The sequence below is a fragment of the Sesamum indicum genome, linkage group LG4 (assembly GCF_000512975.1).
Source record: "Sesamum indicum cultivar Zhongzhi No. 13 linkage group LG4, S_indicum_v1.0, whole genome shotgun sequence".
Classification (NCBI taxonomy): Eukaryota; Viridiplantae; Streptophyta; class Magnoliopsida; order Lamiales; family Pedaliaceae; genus Sesamum; species Sesamum indicum.
Window position 1 is genome coordinate 12,975,921 of NC_026148.1, and position 13,467 is coordinate 12,989,387.

General features: G+C 33.9%; 3 protein-coding genes across 6 annotated transcripts in view; 2 read left to right on the forward strand and 1 right to left on the reverse strand.

Moving 5' to 3' along the window:
• LOC105160982 (1-aminocyclopropane-1-carboxylate oxidase 2) lies at positions 1 to 2,657 on the forward strand (the record flags this gene model as incomplete). Its single annotated transcript, XM_011078530.2, has 2 exons — positions 1 to 603; positions 2,185 to 2,657. Coding segments are annotated over 2 exons (900 nt in total), but the record flags the coding sequence as incomplete, so codon positions are not given.
• LOC105160896 (F-box/FBD/LRR-repeat protein At5g22700) lies at positions 5,242 to 10,092 on the forward strand. Of its 4 annotated transcripts, none has more exons than XM_011078408.2 (5): positions 5,242 to 5,385; positions 5,585 to 5,676; positions 6,029 to 6,937; positions 7,019 to 7,162; positions 9,403 to 10,092. In XM_011078408.2, exons 2-5 carry the CDS (start codon positions 5,644 to 5,646, stop codon positions 9,706 to 9,708), a joined length of 1,392 nt encoding a protein of 463 aa, XP_011076710.1. In that variant the 5' UTR covers positions 5,242 to 5,385; positions 5,585 to 5,643; the 3' UTR covers positions 9,709 to 10,092. The 4 variants fall into 4 exon arrangements, with proteins under 4 accessions (XP_011076710.1, XP_011076712.1, XP_020549260.1 ...); XM_011078410.2 differs by having other exon boundaries at positions 6,110 to 6,937; XM_020693601.1 differs by lacking the exon at positions 5,242 to 5,385 and adding an exon at positions 5,405 to 5,497 and having other exon boundaries at positions 6,110 to 6,937.
• LOC105160983 (probable zinc metalloprotease EGY2, chloroplastic) overlaps positions 12,856 to 13,467 on the reverse strand; it is a 5,285-nt gene continuing 4,673 nt past the window's right edge. Inside the window, 2 exon segments of the mRNA XM_020693505.1 lie at positions 12,856 to 13,247; positions 13,429 to 13,467. The exon segment at positions 13,429 to 13,467 is cut by the window's right edge and continues 11 nt beyond it. Of these exon segments, the coding sequence (XP_020549164.1) occupies positions 12,999 to 13,247; positions 13,429 to 13,467 (288 nt within the window). The 3' untranslated portion in view covers positions 12,856 to 12,998.

Consider the following 13,467-nt stretch of genomic DNA (forward strand, 5'->3'; position numbering starts at 1 on the left):
GCCACTGCCACCCCACCTCCCCTCTTATTCTCCGATCCCACCCCTTCTCTCCACTCTTCCCTCCTCTCCGCCGCCACCCAACACGGCTTCTTCCACCTCACCCACCACACCATCCCCTCCCACCTCCCCCTCTCCGCCGAATCCGTCGCCGTCTCTCTCTTCAGCCTCCCCAACCATCAGAAACAGCTCCTCTTCCCCAACAACTGGCCGCTCGGCCACGAAATAGAAGACGATGAAGACAGCGCCGCCTCCCCCGGCGCAGAGTCGTTCTGTCTCGGCTCCTTGTGTTCCACCGAGTCAATAACGAACGACCTGGACTTGGATCCTCTGCGTGAATTCACCGGTGAAATGGAGGAGCTCGGGTTGAAGGTGCTGGAAGAGTTGGCTTCTGCTGTCGGGTTCAAGAACCCGGCTCGAGACGGGCTCCAGTCTCAGCTGTGGATATCTGGTGGCACGAATAAACCGGGTCGGGTGTACCCGTATGTGCTGGGGTTGCATTACCAAATACGGTGCCAGAAGCAGTCGTTGTTGTCGGATTCGGGTTGGGTCAGTGTGTCGGGGCAGACGGAATCCGTGCTGGTCACTCTTGGAGACATTGCTCAGGTCAGGCTCCACAAACCCTATTATTGTTTGTTTAGTACTTCATTTCTTACCAACTTGCAGTTTGTCCATGTCTTAAAAACATAAATTAAGAAACAATAGTAATATAAAAGTCGTCAAAACACTCTACTTTTGGTTTAATTTTAATTCTGTAAAAATATGGAGTAACGATTTTAATGCTTAGGAATCTATTTGGACAGTTTTGTTCTATACCTTTAAAATGTTTGTACATTGACAACAAAAATAGTTAAAATTTTCTAAAATAGTAAAAAAAAAAAAGGCCCTTAGTTAAACTGATTCTGTACATTTTTCTGGCTATTTTTGTCATAAATGTATGAAGTCTTTAAAATTACATAATAAATTATCAAAATATATTCGTACAGAATTAAAGTTACCATGTTAAATTTCTAAGATTAAAATTACAATTTTTTATTTCTTTTGACTACGTAAATTTGTAATTTTACTGGTAATAGGAAAAATTCTTACTTGAATATATTTGGCTGAACCCAATAGAAAATAGAATAGGTATGAAATACTTTTTATCTAATTGATTATTTTTCTTGAACTATACACTAAATACACTGTAAATATATTATATTTATTATATAATTAGTTCATATTCAACTAAATTGAATCTTAATTAAAATTTTGCGAATAGGAAAATATCATAAATCAATAATACACCAGAGGCGTGATGATTAGCATACCTATAACTGACGTGAAAGGCGGTGTTAGAACGTCACCTGACCTAACAAATGTACATGTAATGAGGTGACAATGGAGGTCTCGTGAGTTTTCAAGTTTTGGATAATTTTTTGTTTATACGAACATGAATTTCATTTGCATTTGACTACTACGTTTAATTATTAAGGAAAATTAGTTAATTACTATGTAATAGCTGGATTTCTTGACCTAATTAAGTTTTGCAGGACTAATTAGTAATTAATTAATGATCGTTTTGGATTGTAATTTATGAGATTAAGACGAATTCCAACTTGTCTGCTACAGATAAATGTTTTTCCAATATCTGAAACATCAATTTCACATTCTGAATAATAATCTTGCATTTGAATTTTGATGATGATAAGGTCAACAATTTGGCAGTTGTTTTTGGGAAAAGGCATATGCAAGTTTTGATTATTGTTATTTTTTTAAATTGACCAGCGACAAACGTCACATTTGATGTATGTGTAAAAATATTTAGAAATTATGAAATAATTAAATTTTTTATTAATGAGTTGGTCATCAATCATGGCATAGTGGCTTTAAAAAATGAAATGTGACGAAAGTTGAGGTGTGTAATTAAAGTTTGAGGGGTATTTTGATAAATTCATTAAAAATATTAAAATTACTATTATGATCAAATTTTATTGAACGGATAATGAATTAAAATTGATAAATTTGGATATTAAAATGTGAAATATTTTTCATTTAATTTTTAAAGTAAATTAAGCCTCATTAGGGATCTTGAATTTGCATTTTATATCTTTCATAGTATTTATTAAAATCTAATGAAGTTCCAAACATGGTATAAGAAGGGTCAAACATCACACTCCAATATAACGTTTTTGAGATACTGCACAGGTTTGGAGCAATGGGAAGTTGAAGAAGGTGAGGGGAAGACCTGCTCCAAATTTAGATGATGCCACCGACAATCCTCATTGCATAACAATGTCTTTACTTATAACCCTACCTGTCGACAGCACTGTCTTCCCTCTCATCCCCGACTTAGTCGAGAACGAGGAGGGTGGTGAACATGATTCCCCCAACAACAATAGAGAACAAAGGTTGTTCAATTCCTTTTCTTTTGAAGATTATGCGTGGAGAGTCTATAATGAACGTCTGCTTCTCAAGGATCCCCTTATTAGATATCGCGTTTGAGTTGATGATGTTTTTGTTGAGGAAGATGTCGTAATCAATGAACTCTATGTTTTGTGCTAGATGATTGACGATCTATGGTTGGTAAAAATGCGCAAGATGATAGAGCATTTGTCTATCATTGTTGTCGATATGTTAGGATTGAAACTAATGATTTTAATTTGAATATCTTTTGTGAATTCTTTCATATTTATTATATATTTTTACCGAAATATATACTAGGACTCTCGATTGGTCGGATAGAGTATTTGGTCAAATTCGTTTAAACTTTTATGAAATAATATGTTCTTTAAGCTTAATCATATTTTCTTAGATTTGATTTTAAAATAAGTTTACAGGTATATGTACATGTATACATTTAGGATAAAAGTAATTTTGTTATCACTCATATAATAATAGCAGAAAAATAAATAAATGAATAAAATAACTCCACTAGTTGTAATAATTACAGTATCGTTCTTGGGCCTATATGTTTTTTTCTTTTTTTAAAACACATCCCAATGTGTGTACTTTAATAAGATTTTGTGGTGTGTTATTTCTACCAAGCTATGATAGAAAGTCACATATTTAGATGTAAATAAATCTAAAATTATTTATATAAATTATGTGAAAATAGTATTTTTTTTGCCACAAGTTTTAGGGTCAATAAACTTTTTCTCATTGATTATGAAACTATTATTAATGATATTATAAATAATAAAAAAATTCAAATTTACTATTTTCATCAGATTTTGTTAGTATTTTGGATAATTGCTACGTGCTTAGTATGTTGTATCTTTTTCATTAAAATGCAAACAAAATCTAGTTTTGGGTCACATGCTTGGTCACTTTCTTTTCGCCGATCATACTGTTATATTTTGCCAAGCGTCCAAAGAGGCGATCAATTGCATTAAGAAGGTTCCTTGACAGTATGAGATGGCTTTGGGACAACAAATCAATTCGAATAAGTCATCTATGTTTTTTAGCTGCAATAACAAACAGTTTAGTTACAAAATATGGAGCACGACAGTTGGATAGACAGAAAAGTTTTTATCTCAAGCTGGTTGAGTTGTCCTGGTGAAAACAATGTTGCAAACCACCCCATTTATGTTATGTCATGCTTTTGGATACGAATAAACTCTTACATGGGCTCATTTCACTAACATCAGACTTTTGGTGGAACTTGGAGAAGGGAAAGAAGATTCATTGGCTAAATTGGGTTTTTGTCCCCTTCAAGGCGATCCCCTTGCACTAGCATCGTTGTACAATGTATATGTAATCTTCAATGCAATGAAATCTACTTTCTGAATCGCGTGTTCAATTTACTGCTTTCGTACTGCACCTTACTTACTGTTGCCGCTGCTGTTGCTATTCCTGTCGATGTGCTGTGCTAGTGCCCTTCGGGTGTTCGGTGGTGTGTTGCTATTGGCGGAAGTAGTCTGCGGACTGCTAGTCACACGGTGCCCCTTTCCGACGCCTATCATCTTTGAAGCAGAGAGGGGGGTTCAACACCTCATTCTCATGGCAAACTATACATGGCTCTATTCCCATTATTGGACGAGGTAGAAGATGGAGGGTCGGTGATGGATCTTGCATTCAAATTTCAAAGGACAAATGGTTATTGTGGGGACAGTCATTTAAATTGCACTCTTGTCACACAGATATTAAAATTAGGGGGTATTTATAATTTTTCAAACAACAAATAAGTATTTGTAATTATGCTAAATCTCAGAAAAGGTGATTGTAATTTGCTCTTATTTGTATTGCTTTAATTCTACAGTGGCATTTAATAGAGATATATTAAACCATAAAAGTATAAAAATTCAGATTTAAGAAAAAAAATAACAATTTGACCCATATGCACAATTTTATTAAAAAAGAAAAATTCTTCTACAAATCTCATCTGGGGAGAAAATTCCTAGTAATAGTAAATTCTCCAACCACATTTAATGAGTATTTTCTTGGATTTATCAGTAATATTTTGCTCATTACTGCAGAATTATGTAATCTCATTTATGTTATTAGATTACATATATAGGGAATTAATGATGAGCTATGTCCCTTTTAGTACTAGGATTGAATTTAAGGGTAAATTACATCAATTACCCGTGAAATAAAGTTTAATTATACAAACACCTCACATTATTTGTAAAATGTATAAGTATACCATTCTCTAATATTGTAATTGTAATTTCGCATCGACACAACATTACTCAAACATCCCTAAAGTACATTACATTGCCGCATTACTTATAATTTTGTAAAGAACACGACAAAATGAGATCTAATGTCAGAGAGTGTCGATGTAGTTTACCCTTCCAGCAACTTTTCCTGAAATTTGGCGTAATTACAAATACCTCATTGTTGTTTGAAAAGCTACAAATATCCCCTCATTCCAATATTAACTTCTACGTAACAATGAATGCATTCTATCAAGTTTTCATCCAATTTTGTGGTGAATTTTTCAAAATACCCTTTTTACATGATGAATTATGATTGTATATACTTTTTAGAATTTTATAAGATATTTTTATGAATTAATATTCTTGATGGATTATTTATTTTATCCGTTTCTCAAACTTTTTATATTTTTTCAAATACTTTTTGTTTTACAAAATATTAACAAGGGTAAATTAGTAAATTTTAATTTCACAGCATAAGAGCTATCTAATTATTTTTTATTTTAATAGAATATTTATAATTGTTTACATAATAAAAAGATATTTGTAAGTATATAAAATTTTAAAGAAAGTAGCTGTAATTTTGCCCAGCATTTAAGTTTTGGGCCAAAAGATTGCAAGATAGTAATATTGGAGAGGGAAATCCTAATAATAATAAGTTGCCCAACCATATTAAATGACTATATTTCTTAGGTCTGTAGCTCCAATTTCTTCCAATGTCCTTTCTGGAGTTTCACTTCCGTCTCAGGTACTTCACCTCTTCCAAACATCGTTACACACACAAACACCTCCTACTTTGTGTATAATCCCATGTATTCGTAATGTATTTGTGTGTAGGCCGTGCGTATATTTGTATGTGTGTATGTATTGTATATCTTTATGTTCGTAATTACGCTGAGGCAGAAAAATGATATGCTGAGTATGAATTTTTATTTATTTTTTCCCAGCTTGAAGAACAATTGAGAATTCCGGGGAAGATTTGGAATCTCTGTTGTCAGCGTCTTCAATGAGGAAAAGAGCCCGACTTGCAGAACCCAAGGTTTGGATTTTTTGGACGCTAATTAACTCGACGTGATTTCGTTTTTATTTTTATTTTCTTTTTTTCTCGTAGCAGTAATCATTTGTTTTCTTTTCTTTTTTAAGAAATTTACTGTTTATTTTGATGTTGATCGAGTGTTAAATGGTAATGATTGTGATCTGCATACTTAATTTACTGTTAACGTGTGTAAGATGATATGTGAATTGAAGTGGCGGTTACACATGTGGGCTGAGATTAGATGGTAAAAATGTGAATTTTTGGATAATCATGCTATCCCTTTTTTGGTTGCTCGAAGATATGCTGACCCTTTTGTTCTGTTTTGTGGTTGTTGAATAACTTCCTGTGATGAAAGGATGAGTTTGATCCAGAGGATTATATCAGTTCGTTGCCGGATGATATTCTGTTTTTAATATTATCCCGTTTAACTCTTAAGGGAGCTGCTGTTACTAGCAACTTATCGAGGCGATGGCGATATTTGTGGACTCATGTAGCTGCATTAGATTTTGATGCTAATGATACACTGGACAGAATCGCCGCAGATGCAAAATTGCGTAGCTCAGAGAGGGCGAAATACATTAATTGGGTGAACCGTGTCGTGAGGCAGCATGTGGAGCCCACTTTGGATGCAGTTCGGATTTGTTTCGATTTGGATAAGAGTTCAAAATGTGCAATCGATAATTGGGTTAAGTTTGCGATTGCAAAGAGAGTTCAGAGGCTTGAATTGGACTTGTTGGAAAACGGGGAGACTCTTCGTCAGCCCATGCGTAACTACACTTTTCCATATAAGCAATTGATTCAGTCTAAAGGGTCCTCGTTGAAGAATGTCTATTCAAATTTTGCTCGAACTCAACCCTGCATGTCGACAGGGTTGAAGTGTCTTAAGGCTCTCTCTTTGAAATGTGTAAATGTGAATGAAGAAGCACTTCAGTGTTTTCTATCCAACTGTCCAGTTCTGCAATATTTAACCATACACGGCTCTGGGGATTTGGTGCATGTTAAAATCAGTGGCTTGTCACTTATGTTGAAGTACCTCGAGATAGTCTTTTGTCTGGGAATAGAGACTATTGAGATCTCTAACGTAAACCTTGTGTCATTTAGTTATTTGGGCCCAGGGATCAATTTAATCATTAATAATGTTCCCATGCTTGATGAGATTTCCATTGGCGAGGGATATTCTGGATTGGAGAACAATGTCTTTGGCCAGCTTTCTTGTTGTCTTTATCAATTAGAGGTTCTCACATTGGATATATATCGTCCTGAAGTAAGTAAACGAATCCTCTGCTTCTTGGTATCTTTCCGGATTGAATATGTAACATTGGTGCTCTTGTTTTCTTGTTTTCAGGAAAACATAAAGATTTTTGCATTCCCTCAGTTGCCTAAACTCAAGCAGCTTATTTTAAAAGTTGGAGCATGGGATGACGATAGTCTGCTTGAATTCACTTCCCTGATAAAGGCCTGTCCTAACTTGAACAGATTTGTGTTGCAGGTACGTGTTTGAACTCAGTATTGGAATGTCAATCGTGGTTTAGTTGTATTTCGGGCATCTGATTGTTCAGCTTAGTTTATGTGAATAAATTACTTGCTTTCTTTTAACTATCAAAGTACTGAAGGTTTCAACACCACTGTATGTCCGTGATTATTGTCGTGTTGGTAGAGAACCTAGCTGATGTTTCTAAGATTACTAACTTAAGTAAAGAAACAAAACAAGTTGCTGATATAGAAAAGTTTTGAATTTATTTTCTTGTACTGATGGTCAAAGGTAATATGTTAGCTAGGGTCCTGGGGAGCCCCGACACGTGAAAATCTTCATTCTGGAATTGATAGATATCCCCTTCCTGTACAAGGATATTCTTTGTTTTCATCTAGTCTCTTGTCTTCTGCATAGTGCATGTCTTACTTCCATGATTGATATTGGAGAAGAACTTGCTTTTATTTTGGAAACACACCTGTTTTGCGTCTTTTTCACCAGTTTCAAACCCTTGGCACATGGGCCAATCAGATGTGGACCTTGTCACCTGTGCATATCGATCTTCTAAGATTTTTCTCCAAACCATTCGCAATGAAGTACCACCTGCCCAGCAGTTCATTATTATGCTTATGCATGCATTTAGGCAAGAGTGTGTGCTCTCAGTGTTTCTCTCTGTGTGTGTGTGTGTGTGTGTGTGTGAGAGAGAGAGAGAGAGAGAGAGTTTCCTATTTAGAACACCAACTTGCTAAGTGAACACTGAAATACATGTCACATCCGCTGGAACATTTCAACTTGAGGGATGGATAGTTGTCCTCAAGTTAGGATCTGAAGCATTCACTTCGGTTGAGGACATTAAAGTGTCAAATTGATGGCAGAGTCTCCACAAATGTTACCGTCCTTAAGAAACTTGACCAGCCACTCTCTGATTCATTAGCTTCAGAGATGATGTTTGCCTATTTGGTGTTACTTGAGCTAATCAAATGCTGGTTCTCTGTCCTGTAGAATGAATAGTAGAGAGACATGGAACACGGGATGCTACTTTGAAATCATAGCAAGTAAATTCCATGTATACAAGCTGCCACATTAGTAACGTGCTATAAAAGAATTGTTCTATCTTATTGTAAAAGAATCTGCTGCCGGGAGGCTGCCAGCTGCAACAGTGAATTGGTCACCAAATCCTAAAACTTACTTTCTTTTTCAATTGTTCTAAATTCAGATGTTAACTTCCTATTCTTCCTTTCCTAATTGGGAGCCAACCTCGGTGATTTATGTTGAACTGGAATTTCAACAAGTAACTTGACTTATCCAGTTATATACACATGTTTAGCCTTTTCTTGGGACAAAATAAGTTCGTACATCAGATTGGAACATGAACAGCTCAGAAATTAGATTTGGATCAGAAACTGTGTCAGAAGTCATGAGAAAAGCACCTTTGATAGATACTTTAGTTCAGCACTCATTGAAATGGAAATTATTCTTTAGATGACTGTCAAGCTTATCGAAGATCACTAGGAAGTAACTACAATTAAATTTGAGTCAACTTGAACGCTTTTCCTACCAGCATTCATTAGTTGGACAAATACTGTGATACATGAAAGAGGATGGAGTAAGACAGAACTAGGCATATGATTTTTGTCCTTGTCCTTACAAAGTAAATCCATAACATGTCTGTTTCTGTACAAGTTACTATTTGGTATTTGACTGAATTTGTCTATATTATAGTTTAAAATCATTACTTCTAGAAATTTGATGCTTGTCGAGGACTGAATTGAGTCGAACAACCAAAAAATAAATAAGGGTAAAGGAAAACAAATGCATACATGTGATGTATTTGACCAAATATTTTAGCTCCCTTCATATGAGGAACTAGGGTAAGTACATATAATTTTGTAAATGCATATAATGGTTATATTTGGCTGGGTACCGGTTGACAGTTCAAGTTGAAGTTGATGAAGAAATTGTCATATAATGGTTATACGAAGAAATCATCTACTGATCAAAATAACTTTTCTAAAGCTAATTCTCTAATCTGCAGCCTTGGAGGTAGATGGATCCACAAATTCTTTCTTACTGTGAATTCTTAGTTGCTTGTACATCCTCCATTCAGTTTGGGTTCAAGTGCTGCAATCTAGTTACTTTATCTTTGTGTTTGAAAATTTGAGAGCTTTCCCTTCGTTGGTCTTTGCGCATATGAACCAAATGCTAGCTAACATGCACCCGTTTGTTTTTCATTTGGTCCTCCCACCATGTTGTTGCAGTTAATATGGATGTCACCCTCAAAGAGAAGAAGAAAAGTAAGGCAAGCTGCCAAATGTGCCCATGAGTTCCTGAAATTGGTAGAGATTGTCGGGGATTATGGCCGTACAAGCGACATTGAACTTGCCATGTACTTTATTGAGAACGCCATTGCTCTCCAGAAAATTGTCATTGATCCTCGCAACCAAATACTGGAGAGATCGCCTGTGGGAACTGACCAAATCAAGAAAGAGGAATCTGCTCGAAGACGTGCCAAGCAGCAGCTTGAAGCCAAAAAACCTCCAGGAGTACAATTAATAATCCTCTAATATGGATCCTGATCAGGTTGGCCGACTTGTCTGTTATTGCCATTGTATATATGGAAGCGCAAGATGCTACAGATAAGGGCGTCTCGACTAAACTTTCGTCATCAGCTAGGAAAGACAAAAAAGTCTTCCTACTGAATACGAAATAGAAGGTTAGCCCGTTACCCTCATATACCTATAATATAATCTATACATTTGTATTCGCAGAAGCTTGAGGTTTTGGTTGTTTGTTGCTCTTATGTTCCTAGTTAGTTCAACCTCAGGAAGATGCTAATCCACCTGCGTTAGATGATGTTAGTTTATTGCTTATTTGTTATGAACAGAACATCTCTGGATGTCATGATTTTGAATTTCAAGTTGGTGCCATGAAATTTCTTGGCGCACTTATTTCTTTCTTTTTTTTGTCTCTTCACGGAGTCGATGTTTTGTCTGGTAAGTTGAACTAGTGAACTAAAAAAATAATGACTTTTATCCTTCCTGGAAGAATTGAATAGTAGTACAGGAACATAAATTTCTCAGGAGCCAGAAACTATTAGATTATTTTCTCTAGTGTGTCTGAATCATGAAGAATAAAATTTAACTTAATCCTTTGTTTAAAGAACGCAAATGTTCTGTTGTGTAGATGGACGACCGTACACAGTTACATCAACTGTCAAGAAGTCAGCCTTATTTGTTGAAAGGAATTTCAGCAACATCTCAAGATATAGTTTGAAATCTTCCCTGGTACATGTTGTTGCTTGTTTGTTTTTTTAAGTAAAAACGATGAACTATTATTAATTGAGATGAATTGATTACAATTTAATACCTACTATTCAGTAGACACAACATCTTATGCATAAGGCAGGGCTTGAACTCATGGCCTCCAAGATCATGGGCCTCAACTTCATTAATTAAGTTAGGCTCATTGTCTGTTAGATTTTTTTTTTTTTTTTTAACTCAAGAAAAAGATGAGTTTCCGCTTGATTAGAAGGATTAAATGGAACTGAAAATTTGATTTTCTATGGGCAAAATTCTGTTTGACTTTAATCTATGTGGTACTTTGTTAAGTTTTTTTTATAATTAGCATATATGGTAATTATTTTAGTATACTCGAGGAATTGATTATTATTATATTTTAACCTTATTCACTAACAACTACAATAATTCATATACTAATCATCAGTATCAAATGTCTGTGCTTATCCAATATCTACTATTCAAACTAGTAAGTGGGTTACATTTCATGCACGTGCATGATTTCTAAAAATTATTCAAATTAATATAATCATATAAATTATATTATTTAATTTTGGTGGAGTAAAAACTTACCTAAAGATATGTTTACAAGATAATAAATTAATATAAATATTTTGCTTTATAAAAAAAATATTGATAAAAGAACACTATAAATAAATTCAAGAAATAAAAAAAAGCATGAAAAATAATATATCAAAATGTAGTTATAAAAGATTATGATGAGTGGAAAAGTTAAAAATAATTAATTAAATTTAAAAAAGTAGCAGACCAAAATTATTTTAGACACCAAAAAGACTCTTGTTCATAATATATAGTATAGATATACAAATAATTAATATCAAAATCGAACCGCAGTCTCTTCCTACCTAAATTCAAATATGTTGGAAATTAAGGGATTAGAATGATAATAAGTTAGGAATCAAATATGATGTTTCTTTATGATGTGGATGTGATTCTAATTTCTGCCTCTCCAGATTAGGTTTATATTAATTACAAACATGAGTTTGGTTTAAAATTTTATGAATGTTTGTTTAAAGAAAAATCATTGAAAAACATTTTGTAGAATTAAAAAAAGTAAAATATCGTCAACGAAGTCTTACTCAAATGATAAGATTGACTTTCATAAATATGAATGTTCTTTTATTGTTATAGTAATTTTTTATTTCTTTATTTCATTAAAATGTAATCTTTGATTTGGGCTTATTTTTAATAGACGTAAACTATTTGTTAGAAGTAATACATTTTGATATTATAATATGAGTTATTGAATGTTAATGCTCATTGAGAAATACAATACTTTACCATGTTAATTTACAACGACAAATGTCATTAAATCAGTAGCGGTTAGAATCTAAATATTTATGAATTTATTAAATTTAAAACTAGATTTTAAAAAAATAAATTCTCCAAGAGAGAATACATAATCAGAATTTCAAAAGACAAAGATTGATCACATTAACATTTACAAGAATTTTAATGTCTTTGCTGCTTATTTAGAGTTGATCGAAGTAAAGAAATTTGAAAATAATTAAAGTTTAAGGTAAATATTAATTTTGGTCCTTCAAGGATGCTACTTTTCAAATTTGGTCCCTCACATTTGTCGCTCATCAAACTTAGTCTGTCATGTTTGAAAATTCCATCAAATTTGGTACTCATCATTAAAAACCCGTTACAACTAATGGATTTGCCCAAAAAAAAGGAAATTGTGTAAATGCTGAAGAGAGTTCTAAGTCCGACGCTTTGTTGGAAAGATGGTAGTCTCACCACTCCACCAAACATATTCATCCACCATCTTTCTAGGCAAAGGGCCTAGTTTTGAATTCTCTTGAGAGAGTTTGATGAGAGGAAACATGAGGGATTGAATTCGGATAAGTGGTATAATTGAGAAACCAAAAGTGTTATATACCCTTAAAATTTGTATATGAGAATGTTCAATTAAAATTTTAAAAGTTCAGATTTGAAGGGAAAAAAAGAAGATCAGAGAAAGAAAAATGGATGTTTTCTTCTTAATATAGTGAATTTTATTTGTTGGCACTTCTACAATCTGATATCTTTGTTATAATATCCATGAATTAATAAAGTATATCCATTGAAATATTTGGATGATATTTTTTTTTCCTCACATGAGTTTGTTGAATTGTGTAGATTTAATTTCAAAATTACTAATTAATTCCTAATGGTTTTTTAGGAACATTTTCTGTTGCATGTATTACTTAGTTTTATCTTCGGAATAATGTATACATTTAGTACACATCTACATCCTTATTGATATATTACATTCATATACGTTAGTGTACTTAATTTTTTTTTTCTAATTTTATATGCAGTAGTATTCTGTATAAGTACAATGTTGATAAAAATCATGCTACATCGACGACATGTTTCACTAGTATGCATGAAATGTTTTGTTATGTATGTACTGCATTTGATCATTCTATAATGGCTTTTACCTGGAAAGTCAGATACAAAACTGGATTCTCTGAGACAAACCTAACAATACAAGCGCCCTCAGACTCCGACATGGCTAAAATTATTTCTGCCGAGCGTATGTGGTTATGCTAAAAACTGTTCGTAACATCACTGGTGAATTGGAATGGATACGGCAAGCACACCAACAGTCCTAACAGTAAAACTAAAACCCCTATGGCTTTATATTTGTTGTCAGGATCAGTGATTTCTTCGGACAGCGGTGCAATAGGTCCTCTCTGCAAGAAAAATATAAGAACGACCCAATAAAATGCAACGTCGTTCAGCAATGAGGCCAGTCCCAGAAGCACGATGGAAGCAGCAGTAAAACGAGATGAAGCCTGCCAAATCAAGAGGATCACTCAGATTTGTACTCTATATTTGATCTATACTGATTTTCTTTGTCCAAGAATAGGAGATAATAATGATACTCTGTCAGGGTTCGCTCTATATTTGATAAATTGCGATTTAATTTTTGGCTATAGGTCATATATTGGCTGAATATCATAGATTTGGATATACCTTTCTTCCCCATATAGCAAAAGAGATTCGGCCACCGTC